Source organism: Molossus molossus, unplaced genomic scaffold, assembly GCF_014108415.1.
Source record: "Molossus molossus isolate mMolMol1 unplaced genomic scaffold, mMolMol1.p scaffold_m16_p_3, whole genome shotgun sequence".
Taxonomy (NCBI): domain Eukaryota; kingdom Metazoa; phylum Chordata; class Mammalia; order Chiroptera; family Molossidae; genus Molossus; species Molossus molossus.
In genome coordinates this window covers 81277069-81303802 of record NW_023425366.1, presented here as the reverse complement: position 1 = coordinate 81303802, position 26734 = coordinate 81277069, and the positions used below count along the sequence as shown (strand labels likewise).

General features: G+C 51.2%; 1 protein-coding gene across 1 annotated transcript in view; it reads left to right on the top strand.

Annotated features, from left to right (window-relative positions):
* Positions 1 to 26734, top strand: part of MCC (MCC regulator of WNT signaling pathway) — a 253338-nt gene that overhangs the window by 203271 nt on the left and 23333 nt on the right. Inside the window, exons 7-12 of the mRNA XM_036280129.1 lie at positions 7951 to 8097; positions 9244 to 9333; positions 10357 to 10505; positions 14657 to 14797; positions 17576 to 17679; positions 20356 to 20539. Of these exons, the coding sequence (XP_036136022.1) occupies positions 7951 to 8097; positions 9244 to 9333; positions 10357 to 10505; positions 14657 to 14797; positions 17576 to 17679; positions 20356 to 20539 (815 nt within the window). The remainder of the gene's footprint in view (positions 1 to 7950; positions 8098 to 9243; positions 9334 to 10356; positions 10506 to 14656; positions 14798 to 17575; positions 17680 to 20355; positions 20540 to 26734) is intronic.

Genomic DNA, 26734 nt, shown 5'->3' with positions numbered 1-26734 from the left:
CTAGAAGTGGGATCACTGGGTCAAATGGCAGCTCTATTTTTAATTTTTTGAGGTGCCACCATATTGTTTTCCATAGTGGCTGCACCAGTCTGCATTCCCACCAGCAGTGTACTAGAGTCCCCTTTTCTCCACACCCTCGCCAACACTTGTTGTTTGATGATTTGTTGATGGCGGTCATTCTGATATGCTGTTTTTAATTTACATAAATGTTACTGTGCTATAGACTTTTCTCTTTTTTCCCCTCGGCACCCTAATGTTATGGTCTGTCCGTATTGTTGCTGATGTGTCCACTGGTGTTGCAGTCACACACCACATTTACTGGGCCCACCCACCAGACTTCCCACCACCCCACACAGCGCTCCCACGTGGACAGCCTGCACCTGTCTCCTCAGTCCTGTGTGGGGAAACGCGTCCAGGAGTGAGGGTGCAGAGACCTGGGGGTGTCTTCGCTCTCAGACCAAGTCCTGCAGCGCAGTGTCCAGGTGGCTCGTCCAGGTGGCAGGGGAGGGCTCCTCCTGCCCTCCATCCCTGCCAGTTTGCGTGCCTCCTGTTATTCCTTCCATCCCGGTGTTCTTCTGACTTTACTGTTCTTGTTCCTGAAAATCATGTATTCTTAGGAAGTTCTTTCAGCAAAGATCTTTGAGTGATCAATTCTTAATCTTTGTCCGAGAATGCCCAAGGTATGTCTCTCTCCCAGTAGATGGCTTTGACGATTTTCTTTGTCATTTTTGTCCCCTACATTTGCACTATGGTGTTTCTAAATATGCAATTATTTTCTTATCCTCTTGTTCCAGTTAGTTTTAGCAGCACAACAAACTCCCCCAAATCTAGAGGCCTTAAATGACAAATATGTATTATCTGCATGGTTCTGAGGATGACTGAGCTCCAGTGGGCAGTTCTCATTTGGGCTTAGCTGTGGTTGCAGTCGTTGGTGGCTGGGGTCATGCGGTTGCAGTCGTTGGTGGCTGGGGTCATGCGGTTGCAGTCGGTGGTGGCTGGGGTCATGCGGTTGCAGTCGGTGGTGGCTGGGGTCATGCGGTTGCAGTCGGTGGTGGCTGGGGTCATGCGGTTGCAGTCGGTGGTGGCTGGGGTCATGCGGTTGCTGTCAGTGGGTCAGAGTCACCTTAAAGACTTTTCTTACTCATGTCTGGGGGGTGAGGCTGCTATTGTCTGGGGCTTAGTGGGGCCTATTGGTCAGCATGCCCACAGCCATTCTCTCTGTGTGGCTTTCTCACAAGGGAGTGAGTGGCTGGCTGGTAAGGGCCAGCATCGCAAGAGAGAGCTAGGCAAAATCTCACCTTTTTAAACCTAGCTTCAGAAGTTAGTTGGTATCATTTCTACTACATTCTATTTATTAGATGTAAGCTCACAGGCCAGACACATGCAAGGGGAGAATTGGACTCCACCTCTTGATGGAGGGAATTTCAAAGAATTTGTGACATATCTAAAAACACCCACACAACTTAGCCCCTGATGTGATAAGTCAGTCTCAAGGCTCATGTCTGTCTCCACATCTGGAAAACTCATCTGCTTTCTTTTCAAATATTGTTTTTCTACCATCTCCTAGGTTCTCTTTTTCTGGGACTCCTTTAAAAGTATGTTGGAGCTTCAGCGGACATTTACGTCTCTCATCAACGCTTACGTATTTTGTGTCTTTTAGCTCCCCTTGCTGTTTTTATCCAGTCTAGACTTTAACCGATATATTGATTTTATTTCATTGATTACATCCTCTACTGGCTTTTTCCCCTCATCTACCTATTCTTGTTTGATATCTGCCTACTTTTTGTTTCAAAATTTATTATCCTTTTTGGAAATTACTTTTCTCTCTTTAAGGATCATAATTGGATTCACTGTGATGTAGTTTACTGCCTCCTTCATTTTCATTTCTTCGCAGGTGCATTCATCTCCTGACTTAGATTGCTGGCTCTTGTTCATCCTCCTCCTCTGCAGTCACACCTCCATGTCTGGCAGCTTCATAGTCCTGGGCTCCAGTCACGGGGGCTTACGTCTCCTGCTCCCTAATGGTACCGGGTAATTTACCACGTAGGTCTCCGAAGCAACGCGTGGCCTGGCGACATCCAGACCAGCTTTCACTGTTAATTTACAGGACTAGGGCCCCGCAATATGCAGATAGTATGCATTTCGATTTCACGTCCAAATGTATCTTGGGTCTGGGACTTTAATTTCTTATGGTTGACCCTCTGCACAGTACTAGGGTTTCTCGCTGGCCTCAAGGGCGGCACTAATTCACTGTTCCCAGATGGGTGGGGCAGGAAGGCTCCAGGCTGTGTGTGGAGGGTCTGCTGGAACAGCCTGACTTCAGGGCCAGCTCCTCATGCCCGCCCGGCTCACGCCCCTGTGCCTGCTCCCCTCCACGTGGCTCTCTGCGGCTCCCCCTCCCCCCTCACCTCTTCAGCTTTACTTTTCACTCCACTTCTGGCATCTGGAGATTTTATTGCCTTTCTTTCAAACTTGGCAGTAGATTTCTTTCTCATTGTTCCTTTGTGTGGCCTCATTTCTATTCCTTCTTAATAGGAGCGCCTGTTTGTTTTAGCTGGGGCTGTCCTACACTGGAAACTGTCCTTCCTTCTGTATACAGACTTACTCCTGTGTTCCGCCCACTTCTGCTCCTTGTCCTTCGCAGTCCCTGCCAAAGCAGGAGTCGAACCCCTGCCAACCTTCTTCTGGGTAGTTGGCCACCTCCCTGTGTGTATTTTACAGAATTCGGCTTTTTTTGTTCTGTTCCTCACATCCATTCTCTTCCTTCCACTTTGCCTTTACGGAACGAGCCCAAGTCTTCTCTCTGCCAATGCCCTAAGCACATTCTTTTCACTGTTACGGTTTTCATCTTTTTTACTCTTTACTAGTATTTTCATGAGCCTCCAGAGTTTGAAGAAAATGCTGCATTTCCTCAGCCTGCTGTCTTGAATGCAAGAGCGCAGCCGAGGTCTCGGCGCTAGCTAAGCTTGCTTTTCTCCCTCGGCTTCTGGCCCGGGGTCAGCTTTCTTCTTCACTTCTGACGTCTGCTCGTCCCTCCTCTCTCCTAGCGGAGGACTTTTCTCTTAGAGAAACAGAAACGATCAGGTGGGAACCCTCTGTTCTCCAGGCTGCAGACTCACCTTTCTTATCGCCTACGCTCACTTCTTTCCTTTCTCTCCCGGATCAAGAGTGCCCCTTCTTACTGTCCCCCACTGAACCCTAGATCCAACAAGCTGTATTGGCTCTCTCCTCCCACCCCCACTGCCGAACCTCTTCCCTGGGCCACCTGTCCACACACACAGTTCCTACACTCGGCATCCAGTTCTGACCTCCTTTCCTCCAATTATATTTCTAATTTTTTTTTATCCTCACCCGAGGACTTTTTTCCATTTTTTATTCAGACAGAGTGGGAGGGAGAGAGGGGAAGAGAGAGAGAGAAACATCGACGTGAAAGGGACACATCGAGTGGCTGCCACCCACACAACCCAACCAGGGCCGGGGACAAACTGCAACCGAAGTACGTGCCCTTAGCGGGAACTGAACCCAGGTCTCTCCGGATCGCAGGCCGACGCTCTAACCGCTGAGCCAAACCAGCCAGGGCTGTATTTCTAATTTTTGACTGAAGATCCTCACTTGCATGCTCAGTGCGTCCTCAAATTCAGCATGTCCAATGCTAGCATCTTTATTTACTCTCTGAAATATCGACACTTTCTTGTTTTCCCATTTTGCTGAGTAGTGCCATGATCCACGGAATCACCCCAGTCACAAGTTTGGGCATTTTGTTTGTTTTTACTTCCTAGAATAGTTCTAGAAGTGCACGGGCCAAAACAATCCATTAGCTAGTGGCTACACGCAACTCTGTGAATTTGAATCTAAATTGATGAAAACAGAATACAATTAAAAATGCAGTTCCTCAGGGCCATAGTCACAGTGCCAGGGCTCACTAGCCAGGTGTGACCGGAGTGGACAGGGCTGTCAGGACATGACCATCACTGCCAGAAACTCCAGGGGACAGCTGCTCTAGGGCGGGCTTGCCCTTTGCTCCCGCGTCTCTGTGGCTGAGCCCTTGTGGTTTCTCAGCTGCACTGGTCCTACAGCACCTAGCTCACCTCCTTGTTCTTCCTCACTCCAGTCCATTCTCTTCTCCAAGCAAATGATTTTTATAAGCCCCCTTTCTCCCTTGGGGAGTCATGACAGCACACACTCGAACAGCAGAGTCCTGGCACGTCCGTGTGGTTTTCTTCATGAAGTCGTCAGAGCCTCCCCACCGCCCTTGTCTTTGTATTTGCTGATTGAGCAGTGACTTGGCCTTCCCGACTGAATCACAGTGGTTCCTGCCCTGGGAAAGCAGAGGTGTTTCTTTTATGCTGCGACCCTCCCCGTGGGGACCCCGCTTCAGAGCACGGTTCGTGCTGTCATGTTTGGCTGGACTGTGAGCCCCTGAAAGGCTAGAAACTTACCTTCGTGCTCTACCAGGTTTCCAAAGTATGAAAGAGATGAACTTCTCTCCTGGCATCGGCACAGGTACTGGCTACGTGCAACTTTAGGAGAAATGGGAAGACAGCCTCTCAAATCATGCTCTGTGTTCTGTTGTTAAAGAACGCCGGTGGAGAAATGGATGGCCCTGCCCATATCGAGTCCTCGCTTAGAGGTAGCTGTGGTTCTTGCCCGTCCCCTGACTCCCAGCCACACACTTTGGAGAGACATGCCAGGTGGGCAAAAGTAGGTTTACAGTTGTTCATATGGAAAATAATACAATAATTCATAAATAATAAAACAAGAATAAACTGTGTGTCTCATTAACGCACAACTGTAAACCTACCTTTGCTCAACCCTGTATTTTATTTAATAAAATATCTTAAATAAAAGATGGGTATATTAGCAATTACACAAACTTGGGGGCTTAAAACAACAGAAGTGTTGACCTGACTGGTTTGGCTCAGCAGTTAGAGCGTCAGCCGCGGACTGAAGAGTCGAGGGTTCAATTGCCAGTCACAGGCACGTACCTGGGCTGCAGGCGCCGGGTGGGATCGTGGGGGAGGCAACCCTTCGATGTGTCTCTTTCACGTGGATGTTTCTCTGTCCCTTCCTTCCACTCTATCTAAACATCAGTGGACTGGGTGAGAATTAACAACAGCAACAAAAACCAGATGTGCATTCTCTCAGAATCTGGAGTCCACATGGTCAAGTTGTCACAGGCTGTCCTCCCTGCAACGGCTCTAGAAGAGACTCCTGTCTCGCTTCCTCCCGCGTCTGGTCGCTCTGGTGTTCTTTGACTTGTGGCCAATCTCTGCCTCCACCTCCACCTTCACCTGGCCTTATTCCCTGTGTCTGTCTCAAATCTCCCCCCTTTTCTTCGTAAGGACCCCAGGCATTAGATTTAGGGCTCATCCTATATTCAAGGTAATCTCATCTTGAGCTCCTTAATTACAGCTACAAAATCTATTTCAAAATAAGGTCACATTCACAGGTCCTGGGGGTTAGAACCTGGACATATCTTCTGGGGGGACACAATCCAACCTGTGATGGGTGAGGATCTAACAGCTGTGTTTCTTGCCTTCCTAAGCCTTACCTGGGCGGAACCAGCCAACTCGAGCGTCCATTTCTGTATTCACTGAAATGAAGACCCCCAGCCCGGGTCAGGAGGGAGGAAGGCTGTCTAACCCAGCCAGCTCGCTCGCTTCCCGTGCCAGGCTCATTCCACTCCCTTCAGCTGGGTTTCTTTCACTGCCTGACAGTTATCATTAAATAATAAAGCACAGACCAAAATAAACATGTTCATATCATCCTTTGGTTTTCAAAGACATTCTCAAAGGTCCAAAGCTCTTAAAATGGAAATTGATGTTTAGATGTAGGTGTTGTTCTGAGCATACCTGCCCGTGCACAAGCACGCCGTGGACGACGGCAAGCCCACCTCTCCGTACTCAGAAGGAACGCGGCAAATCACCGTCTTCATGTTTCAGCGTCATCTACATTTTCTACACTGGACATGTTTTGCTTTAGTGATTAGAAGAAACGTTCTTTAAAACATGGGACGTTTTTATAAGTTCCCCAGGAGAGTGTGTACTTTCTAAAAAGCAAGATGAGAGGGCCAATCGGGGTTCTAGGAACAGACCACTGATTGTTTTGCGAAGGGTTCAGATGATCTTTAGATTTTGGAGTGGCATTAACGGTGTTAATTATTCAGGACCTCGCTAGACTTTGATAGCAGGAGAAATGTAAACCCATGGTCTTCACCAGGGAGGCTTCCCTGATGCCAGGAAGCTGGCCTGGTGGGGGAGGGGTCCTCTCCCTTCGCCATACGGGGTGATGAGGCGTCTGCACTGCTCCCGATCTTGGGTCGTAGGGCACTGTTTCATAGTGAGCCCTGCATTCTCCCACCAGCAATACCACTGGGCTCGACAGGCGTGTGTTCTCCAGCCTTCAGACTCTTTTGAGGTCAGCCCTGTGTCTGGAGTGTTGGAGGCCGACACACACTGCCATCCACCCGCCGTCCCTGGACGAGGCCACCGCAGAGCGACAGGCACTTCTTAGCTGCCTCAGTATTGAATGTTCCTCTTTGACTTCTAACATGTTGATGAATTATTGAAATTTCAATTACTTTTGGTTCCCAATGTAGCAGGATGGAGACATCCAAGATACTTAACATGAAAGCTTTACAATCGCTTTTAGAGCAGGGTTTGCCCGGAAGGGTCTTGGCGCCAGGGCTGGCGGGGGTGGGGTTCGAACTGAGGTGCTGCATGGCCTTGGAGGTCCCTCAGGTCAGTGCTGCCCCAGAGCATCGGCATTTCCCCGGAGCTTGTTAGATGTGCACATTCCTGGCCCTTGTCCCCATCTCCTCAGTCAGACTCCCTGGGGGGGGATTCGGTGTTTTTATCAGTCGTGGGGCATTCTGGTGCACCTACCAGTTTGGAAAGCCCTGCCTTCGATGTCCTGGCGCAGATTCTTCCCAGCAGGGCCTGTCACCCGTTCATACGGGCTCATGCGTGCCCCAGTCAGTTTGCCCTTTAAGATAGACATTGCACAAAGTGATACAACTGTGATCAAGGTCATCAGAAAGACCAGTTTTCTACCAACTGTCTTCACCTGCTTGGAACACTTCTCCCTTGGTCACTGAGCCATAACCATAGAGAAGCAGGATTCGGACATTACAATTCTGTGCAGGTAGATGTGTGTTCTAAATGTCAGTCAAAGAGCCCTGTGTTGCATTGGTATACAAAAGCACTGTTTCGGTATTCCTTCCCACTGCCCCAGGGATAATCCCTTCCTGAAGTCCCGGGGAAGCTGTGGGTGCCGCCTGTCTGGTCACCGTAGCCTCGCCCACTTGCCAGGACACCTCTCTCTCCTACACCGCACACCGAATCGCCTGCAGTTGCTCACACACAGCGTGGCCATGCCGCCTGTGCTCTGTGTAAGCTGTTCTCCCAGCCCAGCCCCCGCCCCACCCCCAGAGCCGGGCCTTACTCTCCAGTACAACCCTGTTCACCTGTAAAACTGCTCAGTGCCTCTCCCCCCTTAACCCTTCCCCTTCTCAGCTTCCTACCCCACTTTAGATAGACATTTGTAGCTCTCAAAGGGCACTGTGTTCGAATTCCTTGTCTCTCTCCTGTGAGCTCCGGGTCCCGTGAGAGGGGAGATGCCGTCCTGACTCCTCTCTCTGCAGCACCCAGCACAGCGTCAGGCACGTGAGGCTGAACATACAGACATTCCTTCAAGAGGACCATCCCACCTCTACTGGAGGTGTCCAGTGCCTCGGTGCCATGTTCATCTCGTGTTTGTGAAACACAGGTGCTGGCCAGAGGCAGGTCTGGTTAGAAGACAGTGGCACACACGTGGACTCAGCCGGCTGAGCTGTTCAGTGGAGCTGATCCCATCACGCACACCACTGTCCTACCATCCACCCATCTTGCCGTTTCCCTCTCTGGTCAAGCAAACCACCCATTGTGTCTAAAGGCATTATTATTATTTCAGGTGCGAGAGCTTCAGACTCGACTGCAGAGCGTTCAGGCCACAGGGCCCTCCAGCCCCGGCCGCCTCACGTCTGCCACCCGCCCGGTTAACCCCAGCACCGGGGAGCTGAGCACGAGCAGCAGCAGCAATGACATTCCCATCGCCAAGGTGAGCTTCCGGGACAGCGGGGACACCTCCTGTTGTCTGGACGCACCAGCCTCTCCCGAGCACGGTGCTGTGCAGGCATGCGGTGAGCCCAGATGGCCCGAGGAGCTTCCCCCGGGGTCTCACACCAGCCTTCTATGCTGGGCTGCAGGGAGAGATAACCCACTAATAGTTTTAAGTCTCCTTCAGTGGCAGCCTGGACTCCAGCTCTCATTAATCAGCTGGCTGGAGCATGTCACAACTAACAAGTCGTGGAGAGTGAGATGTTTTGTCAGCGTCTACAGTATAAGGGGTGGGTGGAGAAGTACTCTCGAGGACTAGGGTTTCGCCCGGGAGGGGACCCTGAGTGATGAACCATTACCTCCCCACGCACAGTCTGCCAGCAGAAAAACAGACCGTGATGGGCAGGCCATGGCAGTGGTGAGAAGTAGCCCCTCCCGCTCTCTGCTGCAGCCCTGGGCTCCTATGTTGCGTCCACCCTAGAGACTGTCCCCAGTCCCCCTGCCAGTCTCCAGAAGGAGATTGGTTCTCAGCCATCAAGTTGAGTAAGTTAGGCCAACCAGAAGTGAAGGGGATATTTGCCAGTATCTGAGACATCTCTGATGGTCACCCTGGAGTGCCCCTGGCATCTGTGGCTAGAAGCCAGGGAGGCTGCTCAACACCCTGCAATGCACAGAATGGCCCCTACAGCAGAATATCCAACCCAGACCTGGCTGGTTTTGCTCAGTGGTTAGAGCAGTGGCCTGCAGGCCACAGAGTCCCAGGTTCGATCCCAGCAAGGGCACGTACCTCAGTTCTGACTAGTCCCTGGCCCCAATTGGGATCATATGGGTGGCAACCAATCGATGTGTCTTTCTCACATCAATGTTTCTCTCTCCCTCCCTCCCACTCTGTCTGAAGATAGATGTAAAAATATCCTCGGGTGAGGATTAAAAAAAAAAAAGAATATCCAACCGAAATGTCAGTCATGCTGGGGTTGAAAAGCCCTGGGTTAAACGGATGGTAGAAAAATTGGATGAGTGAGTTGTTTTTAAGATATTAATCAGTTAGTTGTCATGGTTAATCAGTGGCCCCGTACAAACAGTCTGAATAGTTAGTTTATCTGGGGAGTGACGTGTCCTTTTTCGATAACTTGTTTTGATTTTGAAGATTGCTGAGAGGGTGAAGCTGTCCAAGACCAGGTCCGAATCCTCATCGTCGGATCGGCCAGTCCTGGGCTCAGAGATCAGCAGCATTGGGGTGAGTGTCCACAGGAGCCAAGCAACAGTCCCCAGTCAAGCTGCATGGACACTGTCTTAGAGATCATGGAAGAACTTCCAAAGTTCATCTCCACTAAACCAGTTCATTATAAGAATAAGTCACACCCGATTTCCTTCCAAAGAGTCAGACTGAAATGTGTAGTGGTTTCCACACAGTGAATTACTTCTTCAGCTTTAAGGGAGACTTTTTTCCATGACTTGAAACCACTCAGAAAGAAAGGATTTAGGGTTAGTTACTGGTGATGTACGTGATCGTCTTGAACTACTGCTCCCCAGAGACTGAGTGAGCGGGGAGCTCTAGAAGAACGTAGCGTTTGGACACCCCTCTGACCGGCAGAGCTCCCCAGAGGGGGTGACTGCTACCTTTGACGTGCAGCCCGCGGGTAACAGACCAGGGCCTTCCTGCCTGGTCCAGTGTTCATTTGCAGAGCCCTCGAACCACCTGGGGCTGAATGCTGGAAAGGCAGTAGTTTAGGTTCCCTGGGGGACACCTTTTAGGATTGGGGATGTGGCTGGAGGAGCCAGCTGTTTGATCAGAGGTGGAGGGAGCCTGAAGGGCACGTTCAAGGCCCTAATTTAGAATTCTGCACGGAGCAAAGATCACATGCATCCAGATTCCATGCCAAATTTAAATTAAAGGAGTCGGCCACTCTCCTTGGCTGTAGCAGCCAGAGACAAGGGCCTGGAGTGGCAGGGGGTCGGGAAGGGTGAAGGGGATCCAGACTCTGCTCAGTATCCAGAACGTGGGGGCCCCTGCAGAGGCCCTACCCCCTGCAGCACGCCTTCGAAGGGTGGTACTTTGATCCTGTCTGTATTGCTTTCACAGCAGTTAGCTTTTCATACTAGGTTTCTGTTACACCCACAGAAGACCAGGGCACCCATCTCCTCATGCCTGATCCTCAGGGATAGAAGCTTTACATTGTTTTGCATACAAAGCACGCCTGGGGATCGGTGTCCCTGCAGTGACACTGCCCAGAGGAGTGATTAATGCTCACCTGTACAGGTATCCAGCAGCGTGGCAGAACACCTGGCCCACTCTCTCCAGGACTGCTCCAACATCCAAGAAATCTTCCAGACCCTCTACTCACATGGATCTGCCATCTCTGAAAGCAAAATTAGAGAGTTTGAGGTGGAAACGGAGCGGCTGAACAGGTAAGGAGAAGCCCTGTGTGCCTGAGCGGTGGTGGGAGCTGCCCCCACCCCCTTTCAAAGATCGGCTAAGGCAGGCTGTGCATTGTGACAGGGATGTTGTCAGGCCAGTGGGCGGGGACTTCCACCACCTTGTCCATCACAGGAGCGCTTACAGCAAGCGGTCAGGGCTGGCCTTATGGGCGGGGGACCTGTCACTCAGATGCACAGGGCCTCATACTTGGAAGGACCCCACACTCGCTTCGCTGCTCTGCTCTCACTCTGCTAAATTCTTAATAATTTGTGAGCTAGGAGCACCCCGCCTTCTCATTTGGCACCATCCCTCGGAAATTATGTTGTAATTTCCAGAGCCACTCATATAGAATGACAAGTAGCTTGTAATGACACGGTGGCCACCAAGCGTACAGGCCTGTGCTGCCGAGAACCACAGAGAAAGTTCTGGAATGTTGAGTCCGCACCCCTGGGGCGCCCAGAGGCCCCAGGAACCAGCAAAGGCAATCCGATAGAGGCGTTGCTGGAATTAAACAGGCATGCTGGTCTAACCCTCTCTGCTCTCACAGAGGGTTGCCTACATTTATTTATGGTTTTTGCAAATGTGCACCACCCTCAGTTCCTATATTTTGTCTTACTTAGAATAGTTTTACCATATACCCAGTTTTATGGATTCTTCCCAAGTCTCACAACAGAGGGAGTTTGAGTGTGCCCTCCTGCCTCTGGCAGAGACTGACTCGTGGGTCCCCCGCAGTGAGAGAGCTGCAGAAGCAGAAGCAACGGACCAGGGCCAAACCATGGTAACCACTCTGACTCAGAGTCGGTCCCGCAGTGGCAGGATGGACTGTCCAATCTCATCCGAGTGTGGCGTGGCTGCCTTGACCTACCAATCTTCAGTGGGGAAACTTAGTAAGAACTAGAAAGGCTTATGAATTAACCAGGAAGAAATGCGGGTACCATTCCCTATCCACCATTGCTTAATGCCATTCCCCTTGCGTGTGGCGACCCTGAATAAATTGAATTACTGTGTTAGTCCTCCCTGATTTGAAGCTGTGTAATACAGTGCTTGAGAACAAAGGAATGTGGCAAATCTAGGTCATCTTAAATCTTGAAATTAAATGGTTTCCTTATTAAATCCAAAATACTTAAGAGCGACAATCCTGACGATTACCTTGTAGCAGGGAAGAAGCAGCCCTCTTGTTAGCACAGGCCAAGGAGTGCTTAAAAATGGAAGCAGATATGCCCTTTGCAATTTAATGAAGTCAGATGCCTCCAGGGGCCCTGGTTTTCGTGAGGATCTCCTCTCTACAGATTCTGGGATTTAACAAGCCTTCTTTGTCGTTGAACTTGGGGGAGGCTCCTTTCTCTTCAATTATGTGCACCTAGGAAAGACCAAAGAGGGAGGAAATATTTGGTGCTTGTAGCTCACATCATTGTAGTGTTTCACAGTGTACAAAGGGCTCTCACAGACTACCACTTAATTATCAACTTGGGAGGGCAGAGTAGCAGTCCCCTTTTGCAAATGAGAAAACAAAGCCTTCCCCAATGAGTGACTGGCCTTAAGTCCAGAGCTATTGGTCAGCCCAGCCGAAATTCCAAGCCCCACCCTTTTACCTCCATCACCCTCTCTGTGATCATAGTTACAGCTACCACATGGGAGTTCTTAAAAGTGCTCTGACAGTATGTGCTCACATCTGTTATTTAACTACCTATTGCAAAGTTGGAGGTCTATTACACTCCAAAAAGTGACAGCCTTTAACTTTGTGTGTGTGTGTGTGTATGGGGGGGGGGTTATACCTACTCAAAAGTGCTTCCTCATTTAGCAAATCTGTATTAAGCACCTACTATGTGCTAAGCTACTTGGCATGCAAAAGAAAGTAAAATAGGTCCCTGGTCTGATGGAACTTAAATTCTGTTAGGGGAGCTAGACAAAAAGCAAACAAATAAGATGATAAATAATGTTTTAAAAACTCCAAGTAAATAGGACACTGTGGTTGAATGGCAGGGAGGGTTGTTTTCCATAGGTGGCCAGGGAAGGCATCTCTGAAGAGGAAACCTTTAAGCTGAGATTTTAAGGGAGAAAAGTAGCACCCATGTGTCAAAGTAAGAATTGTCTTATGGGCTAACTTATCAACCTCAAGACTGGAAAGAGATCAACAGGAAGTAGGAACTGTCCAGGGGCCAATGGAGCTAAAACAGAGTGAGAGGAGGAGTTAATGAGATGAGGAAGCAGAACAGTCGGGGCTGGATGGGATATGGCTTTTGAGACCAAGGACAAAGTTGGCTCTTTAGTCTAAGTGTCCTTGAAAGTGGTTAAAGAGTTTTAAGTAGGAGAACAGATCTGATTTCAATTCTGAAAGATCACTCAGGGGTGAGGAATGGAAAGGGGTGGGGCAAGAGCAGAAGCAGAGAGTTTGCCGGGCCAGCGTGGCTGATGGAGAGGGTGTGGAGGGCCGAAGATGTTAGCTGGTACGATCAACTGAAACTGCAGCTGCTTTAGATCTGGATGCAAGACCAGGGCATGGTCTCAAAGAAGACTCTCCGGTGTCTCGCCTGTGTGGTGGCATTGACTGAGATGGAGAACAGGGGAGAGGACAAGGTTTGGGAAATCAAGAGTCCCGCTTGGGAGCGTTCAACGTGAGGTGTCAGTGTGACATCCAAATAGAAAAATCAGTGAACACCCAGATATGTGAGGTTGGCCCTCAGAAGAGCAGTCTGGACTGGAGAAATTTGGCAGCCATGGGAACATAAATGCCTGTTGAAGTCATGAGACTGGATAAACATCACCCCCAGGGGACAGTGTTGAAAGAGGAGGGGGCCACTGACTGAGCCCTGAGGAAATGCCAACACCCGCAGATTTTATAGACGGTGAGGAGCCAGCAAAGGAGACAGAAGAAACGGCCTTGAAGGCAGGAAGAAAACCAGAAGAGACCTGTCATGACCCAAATGAGGGACAATATTTTAAGAGGCAGGGGTGGCTCATTTGAGGGGTGTTACCTGAGAAGGCCCCTAAGATGGCTTTGGCCACATGGAGTTCTGTGAGCAGCGTAAACAGTTTGATCTGATTGGTGGGGATCAGGAGTACTTGGAGCAAGTTGGATAGCAACAAGAAAGAAGTCTCCGTGTGCACAAGGAAAGAAAAGTGTGTTCTGGTGGCACTTTACGTTGAACTGACCTTGGAGTTGCCTTACAGGTGTCTTAGTTATACACTCACTAGGCATCTCCCGTGCGGGTGAGTGTCTCTGTATCCTGTTCTCAAATATGTGATTCCAAGATCAGCTCTCAGGCTTCTGTCTCTTTAAGACTTGGTGGTCAGGATACTGCAAATGGGTATATCCCATGGAAAAAAAATCCTTATACCTAGAGGATCAGTGTCCTGAGACAGAAAATGGAGAAGGTAAAAGCTAATGTTTTCTGACTTTGTCATATGCTCGTCTGCTCTGAATTTATAGTCCTGAATCCTGTAAAGCTTGTCCTGCCGGGACCTCATTAGCAGCTGCAGGACTGTCCAACCTGGAAGGAACTTTGGACAAACTCCAGTTCCTGGTCCTCTGCCTGTTGAGGCCTGTCGAGCAGTTTCTTATTCACTCACGAATTCATCGGTTCCTTCTGCTCTGTAACTAGTGGTTAAGAGCACAGGATCTGGGGTCAAACTGCCTGGTTCAAACTCCAGGACAAGGTACTTAACCTTTCTTTGCCTCCACTCCCTCCTCTGAGAAATGAGGATAATGATCCTTAATTCAGAGGGCTCGATGGGGGTGGGGGATATGGAGCGAGGGCTCAGCGTGTCATAGCTACGACTGGGAAGCTGCTCTCTGTCCGTTCCTGCGGTGGGTGGGTCACTGAAGTAAGCAGAGGTGCCTCCAGGAGGGCCTGAGGTCGCCAGCTGCACCCCCCCCCCCCGGCCCCATGCACAGTCGATGTCTGGGGGGGGAAATAACTGGGTGCTCATTTTTATTCCTAATGCTCACAGAATTCAGCGATTCTTTTACTTACAGTTGCTTCCTTTATTGTTTCACAGTAGTTACATTTGTTAAAACATCTGACAGGCTCACATCCTAACCTGCATTTCCAGGCTGAACCCAGACTAGACACCTAAAATATTCGCAAATGAATTGTGATCCTAGTGTGAAATTGTGAAAGATTGTTTTCTTCCTCTGCAGCCGCATCGAACACCTCAAATCCCAGAATGACCTCCTGACCATAACCCTGGAAGAATGCAAAAGCAACGCTGAGAGGATGAGCATGCTGGTGGGCAAATACGAATCCAATGCCACAGCTCTGCGGCTGGCCCTGCAGTACAGGTGGGACTCGGAGGGGCAGGGCTGCCTTCACGTGACAGCGCACCCATGGTCGCCTTCTGCATAAAGTAGAAAGCAGGCTTTTAGCCTGGCCAATGTGGCTCAGGGGTTGAGCATCGACCCATGCACCGAGAGGTCGCTGATTCTATTCCCGGTCAGGGCATGCGCCCAGGTTGCTCAATCCCCAGTATGGGGCCTGTAGGAGGCAGCTGATCGATATTTCTCTCTCATTGATGTTTCTGTCTCTTCCCCCTCTCCCTTCTTCTCTATCCAAAAAAAAAAATCAATAAAAATATATTTAAAAAAGAAAAGAAAGCACGCTTTTAGAAGACATCCTGGGGGCTTGGACCAGCAAATACTAGTATGATACATGTTGAAAATCAGCAAGCACCCTTGTAGCAAGTAAGGAAATAAGAGCAATGAGTATGGTATTGGTAAATAGGTGTGCTTCTGCCAGCATATTTAACTTAAATGTTACTTCACTCAGGCAGCATCACTCTAAATATCTTTGTATTGCATATTCATTTGTTCTTTCCAATAGTTATTCATATTCATACATATTTTACACTGTTGTAAATCTAGTGCCTGTATTTCTTCAACGTGTTATAGTTTTGCAGTGTTGCTTAGTGGTCACCATTTATTTTGAATGGCATATCCCCTTCACCAAGTTTATATATTGTTGTTTTATTTACTCATTTCTCTAAAAAGACTTTTGCAGACTTTGACATTGGAAATAATTCTAGGGTGACTAATGCAGATAATATCTTCATTCTTTTTAACATTTTCCTGGGGATAAAAAGCAGGAATTACCAGTCAAGGGCTAAGGCTCTTCGGGCATGCTGCCAGTTATCCCCACAAAAACAAGCCAGTTTAAACAGCATGATGTGTTCAGTGGTATGAAGATACCACTTTTTTTCAGCCTCATCAGCTTTGGAGTTTATCTACTTTTAAATTACTACTTTTTTAATAGCTACCAAGCGATGCCTTATGATTGTTCTCGTGGGTTTATTTTATTAGTGTCACCACTTAGGCACATTCGTCAGGGTCCCACAGTAGAGACTGTATCTTACTCTTGGCATCCTCTAAAACGTTCAGTGTTGTTCTAAGCAATAGTGTTGCTTCAGTAAACAAAATCACACTGAAATAGACGCGATCAAAGCTGGAGAGCAATCGTGCTTGTTTACAGACACACCAAAGCAAGCAGGTAACCAGTGTTGCTAACTCTGGGAACAGGCTGGTCTGCACCACGGTCGCCTTTCATCCTGCCTTTCATCCCCAGCGGCTCCAGCCTGGACGGAGCAGCTGCCAGCACCCAGGGCTCCTGACTGGGCGCTTTCCCTTCTCTCAGTAAAGGAGGGTGAAAGTCAGGCAACCAAAAAACAGATGGTGTGTCGACTAAATGTTGAGTTAAGCAAAGTTTCCCCTACTCAGCTTGGAGAAGCTAATCGGTTATTCGCTTAGGGGCGGATTTTCCTGGGCATCTTGTCCCAGACCACTCAGACATTGCTCACGTGCTCCACCTCCTTGTGGACATGGGTCCATGCGGGGTCAGCCGAGGGGCACCCGCGGAGATGAGGAGGGGGTCGCTTGTTTGCCCTCTACCTGGTGTGCCCACGACGAGGGGCAGAAGGAAGGGAGTCTAACATTTTTTCTTTTAGACATCCCCAACTCAAACTGGTGTCAGAGATTTTGTATTTTATGAGACAGTTTTACAAGCAACTAATACAACTGTGATGACAGAACTGTCTGTGCTGTCCGGTAGGGTAACTGCTAGCCACATTTGACTATTAAACATGAAATATGGCTACTGCAACCGAGAACCTGAATTTTTCATTTCATTTAACTTACTTTCCGCCCCCCCGCCCCGCCCCCATTTAAATAGCCATATGTGCCCGGGGCTACTGTATTGAATAGTGTAGATCTAAATCAACATGGTCTCCTTTCTGGGACATAATATGAGTTACCCATTATAGTATAACTATTATTATGTCATAGTTTTTAGGGTCAAGAATCTGGGAGTGATTTAGCTAAGGTGGTTATGATTCAGGGTCTCTAGGAGGTTCTGGTCCAGCCGTCGACCAGGACTGTGTCATCCGAAATCTTAAGTACGGCTGGCAGACCTGCTTCTGAGAAGGCCCGTTCACAGGGCAGTACGGTGGCGTCCTCAGCCCGTCACCGCTGTCGGCGGGAAGCCTTGGTTCCTCACTCCATGGCCTCCCCATCGGGTCTTCGGGACATGGCACCAGCCTTCTCTAGAGAGGATGACGAGAGAGAGAGAGAGAGAGAGAGAGACCCCTTGATGGAAGTCAGTGTTTTTTAATAGTCTAATCTTGAATGAGACAAGCCATCACTTCTGCCATATTCTTTTAGTCACCCAGGCCCACCCTGGCACCGTGTGGGACGGGACAGCACACGGGTGTGTGTGGATCCACGTGGAGGCTGTTACCTTTTCCTGTGAGCAGATCACTTGCCTCTCCCACACGTATTGTTTCTTTTGCATTTTTCTGGATTCAGTTTAAAGTTAAAAGGCGGGGGCACAGCACAGCAGACGTGCCCCTGGCTCTGGTCAGGGTTTTCCTCGCTGACTGGACAGCGGGGATGAGCGGCAGGGCTGGCGCGTGGGCGGGCACCGTGGTGGGGCGGGCACCGTGGTGGGGCGGGCACCGTGGTGGGGCGGGCAGCGCAGGGGGGCGGGCTCTGGTGGGGCGGGCTCCGGGGCGGGCTCCGCGGCGGGGTGCCCGTCCGCTGCCCACGTTGAGGGGGTGTGTGCTTCTGTTTCAGCGAGCAGTGCATAGAAGCCTACGAACTCCTCCTGGCGCTGGCAGAGAGCGAGCAGAGCCTCATCCTGGGGCAGTTCCGGGCGGCCGGTGTGGGGTCCTCGCCGGGTGAGTGTCGCCCCCATCTCGGCTGTGGGCATTGAGCACCTCCCCACCACGTGAGGTTCGCCTGTCAAGCGTGTGTTTCGTTTGCTTCCTCCTGAGTGGGTAAATTGTTTATGTTGAATGCAGCAGGAACTGGAGTGGGAACAGAATTGCAGACAAGTTAAAACAAACAAGCCCTCTGAGGAGACACTCTCCCAGGCTGGCGGGGGACCAGATGGCGTGGGAGGCCCACGTCCCTGGGGAAAGCCCTGGCTCTCCCTGGCTCTGTGTGTGGTGCTGGTAGGTAGGGCCCCTTTGCTGCCCCTGTGGCTTTTGCCTCGTCTCCCAGCTTCAGTTGGCTGTGCTTTTCCCAGGCTTTTTCCTTTGGTTAGTTTTGAAACATGAGCTCACTCTGCCTGCCCCAGGTGTCCTGTGAACACAGAGGACGTGGTTCCCCGCCCTGTTCTCGTCACCCTCGTGGAGTACCAACCCCACAGCTGAGGTGGGCACAGGTGCTGCTCACCCACCTCGCCTCCCTGCCCCGGGGCCCTGTATCCTCTCGACTTGGCTTGTTCCTCTGACCTGCGCTGCCCCCACCTCCGTCCCTCAATTTTGAGTCCCTAGAAGGAGTAGTCATTGAAAAGGACAGGAGTGTGGCCTCCTAGTTAGCAGTGTTTTCTGCAGCGTCCCCCGATTGTGGCCTGGTCCCCGCAGTAACACGGAGAGGTCTGCAGGAGAGAGTGCGCGGGAAGCAGATGGGGAAGGAGGTGGACTCTCCAGCGCGGAGGCCTGGAGCCCGCATTCATAGCAGCAGCTTCTTCGGAGAAGTGACAGCAAGTGAACAGAAAACTGAAGTGATGGGTCACCGAGCTGGCATGGGTGGTGTGGGCAGGCCGAGTCCGCAGCGTGGACCAGGCCCCTCAGCCAGGGACTGGCTTTGCTTCACGAGCTGTGAGCCCCATGAGGGCCTGACCTTCCAGGACACGCCTTGCCAAGGTCGCTCTCGGGCACCTCGGGAATGAACCGCCCCATCCCCGTCCTTGCCATTGGCCCCCCTTGTCTGGGGTCGAGCTTTTCCACTGAACACTCACACATTTTCCCCTTCGGTTCTGACATGTGCAGGGATCTGACACACATCTGAAGGAAAGGAAGTGTCCCGGGCATTAATTTCCTGCTTCACGTGCCAGTCACCAGGGAGGCAGCGGCCCCTCTGCACGGGACCCATCCCCCACTCCTCTCCGGGTCGGGTCGTTCAGTAGTATTACCACCTCAGCCCAGAAGTAGAAACTCTGCCAGCATTTCCATTAGAAACCTCATTTTTTAGCATCTTTTAACTGAACCATAAAACTTTATTCCTCATATTAAACAGATCTTAAAATGATCTTGGCCTGCTGTCAAGTTTTTTTAATATATGTATTAAGAAAACCAATCAATTAAAGGGAAAAAATCAATCATCTTATTTCCAGTTTGTATCAGAGGAATGTTTTAAACCATTTTGTCCTGGAAAGTTACCTTTTACTGGGCTGGCATCTGCTCATCACAGTCACTGGGCAGGGCCGGGAAGTGTGTTATCTGTGGGAGGAGGAGGCAGGGAGGTTGAGAGAGACCGGCCCGAGGGAGGCCCGGGCGGCAGCCTGCAGGACACGGTGCCCACGTTCTCCCCGCCCTCCACGTGCTGGGTCTGTAACCCGCACTGACATGGCAGCTGACCTGCCGTCTGCCCTAACCGCCCGACAGTAGCTCGGCCAAGCAGTACTAGTGTATGACATCGGCCTGTAGTATCTATTGTTGTGGGTTTTTTCTTTGTTTCTTGTCGATGGCACAGGCACCCAGCTGTTCGTTCTCGATGATTTAGACGGTGTGGTTTTCAAACTGCCCGGGGAGGGGTTTCCTTGGGCCTCAGCAGTGGGCTTGGAGGGTGGGGCAGCTGAATGTATGACCCCACCCCGGCCACGCCACTTGTACTATTTTGTATCTTGGGCATGGGCAACAATTTTTATTGAAAACATCTGGGAGACCGTGGCTGTAGGCTGCAGAGATGGGAAACTGGTAACTTGTTTGAACAGTAGAGTTGTAAACACACCAAGAGCAGGAGCACCTGGGCAGGGGGTTCCACTCTGCGCCGTGTCCCCCTCCCCCTCCCCCTCCCCTCTCCCTCCGACTGGCTCCTGGAGGCACTGAGCTTGCCGCCGACCATGGCGAAGCTCAGAGAGGGGTCAGGGACAGCATCAGGACAGAAAACGCGGAGCCAATGTGAAGTTCCCACTTTAACGGTTACCTTTGTCACCATTGCCTACACAAAGCTCTAACTAAAACCATAGCCTCGGGAGATAGGACAGAGTTTTCCCTCCGGTTGGCCCTGTCCTCACTCTCGGGGAAATGCCAACGTGGGAATACGGCCAAGCCATAGACCTGTGACGGGGTGGGAAGAGAACCAGGAGCCTGGGTGATGAGAGCAGCATAGCTTGGAAACAGACCTCAGAGATCACGTTGACCAGCCTCACTTGTTGATGAGGGCAGCGGGGTCTGGAGCAGAGGAGAGCCTCCCCGAGTACAACTCCTCAGGACAGAGCCAGGCCCGGGACACGGCGTCCCTGCTGGTTCCTCTCCCCCATGCCTCTGCCCTGGGAATGAGGGTCCAGACCTCCCCCAGGCTCGTCTTCCCTACACCTGGTTGATTAATGCATTGGCTTCCCTCAGGAGACCAGTCCGGGGATGAGAACATCACTCAGATGCTCAAGCGAGCTCACGACTGCCGGAAGACGGCGGAGAACGCGGCCAAGGCCCTGCTCATGAAGCTGGACGGCAGCTGCGGGGGAGCCTTCGCCGTGGCCGGCTGCAGCGTGCAGCCCTGGGAGAGCCTGTCCTCCAACAGCCACACCAGGTAACGCTCGGCCTTGCTGCCGTGAGACGCACGCGTGTCCACGTGCCGTCTGCTCGCTGGGCTTGACACGCAGGGACCCAGTCTTGGGGACTGTGAGGCTCGGCTAAGAGCAGAATTCTCTCCTGGCTTGCAGCCTGCTCGGTCCAAGGAGGAGCCGGAGAATCCGAGTGGGAAACTAGGCAGGGCCTGCTCATCTGTGGAAACTGCCCCCCAGAGAGAAGGGTGGTTCATTCACCTACCTTCCCGTCAGGGCTCTTTCTCCTGGTTTCCTTCTGTTCTCCATTTCTTTGTAGTTCTTGATTTCCTAGAAGCATTTGGGGTAGCCGTTTGCTGCGAATGGTCTAGCCTCCCATGGCCCGGACCGCTGTGCCCTGCGTCCAGTCCCCCTCTCCCCCCTCTGGTGCCTCTGTGCTCTGGGGGCTCTTCTCGGGCAGTGCGGCCTCCTCCTCGTCTCCTCGGTCTCCTCCGTCTCGTGGACTGATGCCACGTCCACGGCACGTGCGTGACACATACTTAGCCATGAACCTGAGTTCAAGTCTGGGTCTAGAAAACTGAAGCGATACTTGAAAACGATGAGGACGGCAGTGAAGACCTGCTAAACATCACTTACTGGAGCTATTGGGTTTTTTTGGATGGGGGGTGGGGGCAACGAAACTTTTGTATGAAAACTTTTCTGGTGACCTTCTCATTTCTTGCCACCCACCGAAGCCCTAAAAAATCGAATGCCTTCCCTTTATCTACCAGTTCTCAATCTAGGAAGTACTTTGTTAGAAATTCTTATGTAATAACCAAATCTTAAAAGACAGAAAGGGTAACGTACCCCCATTTTCACGGGTGGGAAAACCTTGTCTTACAGATGTGTAAGTGACTTACCCAAACGAGGTCGCATGGCTGGTAGATAAGAGGGAACTCAGGACTCGAACCAGGACTTCAGCACCAGGCATATTGTTGGCCTCACTCTCCCAGGCTGGGTCTCGTGACGTTAAAACACAGTGTCGCCCTGGCCGGTTTGGCTCAGCGGTTGGAGCGTCAACCTGCGGTACAGAAAACACGTCTACCTGCAGATCCAGTGACTCGAGCCGCTCTCGACTCTCAAGAGCTCAAGGAGAAAAACTGATGTTTTCTTAGTGCCTGAAAGCAGTCTAATGTTTCCATCTCTCTTTCCCACTGGCAGGGCACGGCCATCTGCCCGAGTGCACCCATTTACCTGTCCTGGACCTGTGCCTCAGGAAAGGGCACGTTCCCAATAATGCACTTGGCCAGGTGCCCACAAACCCAAGGGACTTCTTTTCTCTGGACTCCACCAACAATCGTCTCATTCACCGACGCACAGATTAGAATTTATTTTTCCTTAAAACCAGATTCTTCTGTCAGAACACAGAAAGCAGATGCTCTTCCTGACGACTTCTCCAGATGTGTGTTCTGTAATTTCTGTGCTCGTTCGCAGGGGAGCGGCGCTCTCGTGCTGCCGGTGACCTTGCTCTGGAGTCGGTGAGCGTAGGATCGGTGGGCAGGAAGTGTGTGCTGTTTCAGTGGCTTATCACGTGAGCATTGCAGATCTTTTGCTCACACCTCCCCGCCCCAAAAGTAATTTTGTCGTTTTAATCCAAATCAGAGACAGATTTGAGGTCAGTTAGGCCCTCGCCATTCATTTAGTAGAAATCCTGGTTTTGAATGTTTGTTAGAGATACAGATGAACCTTGATTTTGAGGAAATTTTCATAGAGATACTTAATTTTAGGGGCTATGTATTTCTGCAGGTCAAGGTCAGTTCAGCTCACAGTCTCTGTTTGCAAGGACGACCTCACTAGAGAATGGCCCTTGAACTCATTTCAGTCTCCAGAGGGTCTTCCCATCAAAGTACAGAGGACTTCAGCGCAGATTTCACTCTGTGCTCCTTAAAAGCTCACGTTCACACTCCCACCCAAATCAGAGCGGCTCAGAGTGGGTGCTGAAGAACCACACCCGGGGCTTCCATGTGCGCCCCCGTTCCTAGGTCACGACACCGCTGCACTGCTTCATGCCGAACAGGGCTCAGCAGCCACCAAGCCGTTCCCAACTCTAACGATCCACGTTGTTTGTGACTCTTCCCGTTCAAGTTCAGCATCCTCCCAGGTCAAGTTTGGGGTGGGGGGGAGGAGCTTTCTGAGTTGGGTTCTATGTGGCTCTGTAAGTCCCCCTCCCCCACTGTAACCAGCTGGCACAGAGAACTCTCACGAGAGGGAGGGGCAGCTGCCCCTCCGGGTCTCAGGAAAGGACTGTGGGTATCGGGCCCCGGAGGCCTTCCTGGCAGCACACAGACAGCGCCTGATGACAAGAGGGTCAAGGTTTGGGAAAGGAGCAGAAGCATATTGACCAGCAAGGAGAATAAAAATGGTAGCTAGCCCGTCATTGACTGTTGGCAGGAGCCCAGGGACGCTCTATTCACTCTTGAAAAATAAAACTGTGGCCTCATCTGAAAGTGTAATTGTCTTAATGGATGGGGTGACCAGGTAATGTTGATGGCCTGGATAGCTTTGTGAGCATCATCACAACAGAGAGGCACATGCACTGAACCGTTGGAAGTAGGAGTCTTAAACCACCCGTTCTGTCAGGCATCACGGATTCAGTGGACCCACAGTGGGTCTCAGTCTACAAAGGGACATGTGGCTGAGACGGAGAAGCCTCAGCGAGTCTGTCCTCGCGGAAACTAGAGTCTTTTCTGTCCCCCATCGGTGGGGACCATGTGAGGATGGGGACCGCAGCCCTGGGTGAGCCCTGGGCACCTCCAGGGAGCCAGGGACACCCCCTGCTGACCGCTCACGCTGGGGCGCATCCTGCCGTTGGAATGGAGGGCAGTGCAGCTCACGATGCCCACCTCTGAGCTCATCTTGATTAAGGTAATGTTTCGTTGGAGAAGAAAGAAAGGTTGGGGACAGTGGAATCATGCCCATGGAAAGGATGAATGGCATTAAAACAACCATCAGTTAGGAGTTGTCACGAGAGGGAGAGAGAGAAGATGGAAGGATACACCCAGAACAGCACTAGAAGACACCGGCAGCCCTGACCGGGTGGCTCAGTTGGTGGGAGCATCATCTCATGCACCAGAAGGTTGCAGGTTTGATCCCTTGTGGCACATACGTGAGGCAACTGATGGATGTCTCTTTCTCACATCAAAGTTTCTTTCTCTCTTCCTCCCTCTGCTGGTTAATAGTAAGATTGATATAAAAATATATGTAAATAAAAGACACAGGGAGGTGACAACCTGCCCGGAGGACTTACGCGTGGCTGACATGGCCACCTGTCGCCTGGGCCAACCCCCTCCTCCAAATACTTTTTAAGTGTCCAGCAAAACAGAAGGCCCATCTCATGGCACTTTTCTTCCGAAAATAAGCTGCTCCTTGGCACAGTGAGATCTCGTCTGGGGCCTGGTAAAACGGTAAAACTTCAGAAAAAAAAATCCATCTCCAGTTTCAAGGCAAAGGAAATACTCTGCTAGCCCTTTGCCAAGACAATATGAGGAAGCTCAAGAAAAATGGATTTTTCTTCTAAAGAGCAGTATAGGCAGTTGTCTTGAGCCCAAGGATGGGACATGGAGAGGGACAGAGAGAGGATAATTGAAATCAAAGGCTGCTTGAATCCACCTGCATCTATGTCCCACCGTGGCCAGGGCGGAAGGGGACGGGGGTCGCAGGCCTGGCCCGTGCAGGCTTCCCCCGGCTGCAGGCCGCCTCGGTGCCGTTGCCCCAAGATCTGCCTGCAACTAACGGACACGGAACAAAACCAGCACGAGGGGGGCTCAAGCAGAGCATCACAGAAAGGACACCCCCATGCAACCTGGCCCAGCTTCTCGCAAAACAAAAATGCGCAGCACCCAGCCGTGGGTGGGCCGGGTTTTTTCCTCTGCAGCCCTTTCCACAGTCCCTCTCAGAGAACACGCACCACCTCCCACCCTGCAAAGTGATTTATTCACTCTTGACAACTGAGATCATCCAGCATTCCAAGTAGGGAGAGCTAATGGATGACCTAACCCTCACCCAGCACCAGCAGCAAGCCCTCGGGAGGCCGGCAGCGCCTCTGTCTGCAGGAGGCCAGAGGAAAGGCCAGTGGCTTCCCCTCCTTCTACCGCCATCGTAATCATATTCCACAGCACAACACTAAGGGCACAGCGCAGAATCGCCATTAACCTCGCCTGATCTGCTCCCTGCTGGTGTCCTGGGAGGGGGAGAGGGGAGCCAGGGGGTGCAGGGCTGTGGTGCTTATCTTGAAATTAAACTTTCCCCTGGTAAAAGCATTTTAAAGCTCTGAGCTTCTGACGGGTAGGATCTGTGCAAGGAGCTCTTTTGTTCTTTTCTCGTCTTCTTCCTTCCTGAAAACTGTACCCTTCGCAGAGATGGTGAAACAAAAGCCCTGCCCGCCTGGCTGGGGATCAAGCCCCGGGCCCTAGAGGGGTCCAGGACACCCCAAAGCCTGCCAGCCTCTGCCCACCTGCACTCGTGTCTCCCAGAGGGTCTAGGTGGTTTCTCAAATGAGGGCAGGCACTTGCTGCTTTGCTTCTCCCTCAGACGGTTTTCTGGATGACATTCGGGAGTTCCAAAGTGCTCTGGGGACGGGGACTGGAAGGATCCCGCCTTGGTCTCAGCCCAGAAAGCTGCGGGGATTTGCTCTGGGCCCTGAAGCGGGGCAGTGGGGGAGGAAGTGCGCTTCCTCAGGCCTGCTGGTGTCAGCCACCTGCTGGTCATCACTGGCACCCACATCCGCCCCGGGGCACGGGCCTCTCCCTAGAGAATTCAGGAGGGTCCCATTATCTCACAAGCTATAATGCAAATGCCCCCACTTATCCCTCAGGGTAGACCAGTTGTTCTCAAACCTGGCCGCGCCTAATAATCACAGGAAGAGAGAGGTGATGTCTTAAAATGCAGTTTATTAGGCCCCCCCTCCAGGGTTCCCGATTCCTGCTGTTCTTGGGGGCGGGCCTGGGAATGTGAATTCCCACCAAGCTCCCAGGTGACGCTGCTGTCGCCAGCCCAGCGACGACTCCTTGACAACCACAGGGGCAGACCAACCGTGCTAAGTGGAGAATCGGCCACCATAGTATCATGTCAGTGTCCACAGAGTAATTCGAGAACTCTAGCTCCTAGTGCTCTTTGAATTTTTGAAATTTTCTTAAGTGTAAGAAAACAAAGGTTGCCTCAAATATACATGTTATGTTTCTTAATAATCTGAAGAAAATATGACAAAAAGGTCATCTGGGTAATAGGTGCATGGGTATTGGGTATTCTCCGTATTTTTCTGTATGTTTACTGTTTTTCAAAATAATGTTTAATGAAGGGAGAACTAGGATTGTAAAGTGGCCCTCTGGCCCGTAGTCCCAGCTTTGGGGGAAAGGATTTCATACCTGGAGCCACCTCCCAACCCTGGAAGGGAAGTGTTGGTGTCTCTGGACCACGCCGTCTAGACGCCTTGCACCCAAGGGCGCACCTCGCACTCAGCCCCGGGAGTGCTTTGTGAGCGAGCCAGCACTTCAGTGTGCTTTGATTCTGTTGCTCATTTGTCTGCAACATTAGGTCTGTCACTCGGTATCAGTGTTGACGACCCATGGAGGTGTCCTACTGAAATGGCTGTGCCTACCACCGAGCTGCGCACGCAGGCCTGTAGGTCTTCAGGGAAGGACACGGAGATGCTGAGGGAGGGACCCGTGTTTTCTCCCTTGACTAAGACCCCTTACTGGCAGTGATGCCCCGCAGTCCCTGGGTCCTCTGCTGTGGATACTGTTTGCTCCTCCACGCTTCTCGTGCTGCTCCACTTCTCATTGAAATTACGCCCGGAGTGTCCCATCTGCAGGGTGTTGCTTCTTCTCCATCCTCATTCTTTTTCAGTGCAGCTTGAGGAAACATGGCAATGTTGATTAAAAGTTGTATCCTCCTTCCCGTCTTCCCAGCTTTCGCCATCTCGCCCCAAGATGGTTGCAGTAGCCCCTGGTCTCCTTGCCTTGGTCCATCTCCCCTCGGTGCAGCAGCCTGCAGGGTCCTGTTGAAATGTAAGGCAGATCCTGTCAGAGGAAAAGACACGAACAACCCTTAGAAAATACTACTGGACCTGGCACCTTCCCTTCCCACACATACCCTCCTCTCTGACCAATTCTCCTCCCTCTCCCCTTGCTGACTCTGATTCAGCCACAATCTCATTCTTGCTGGCCAAGCTCACTGCCTCAGGG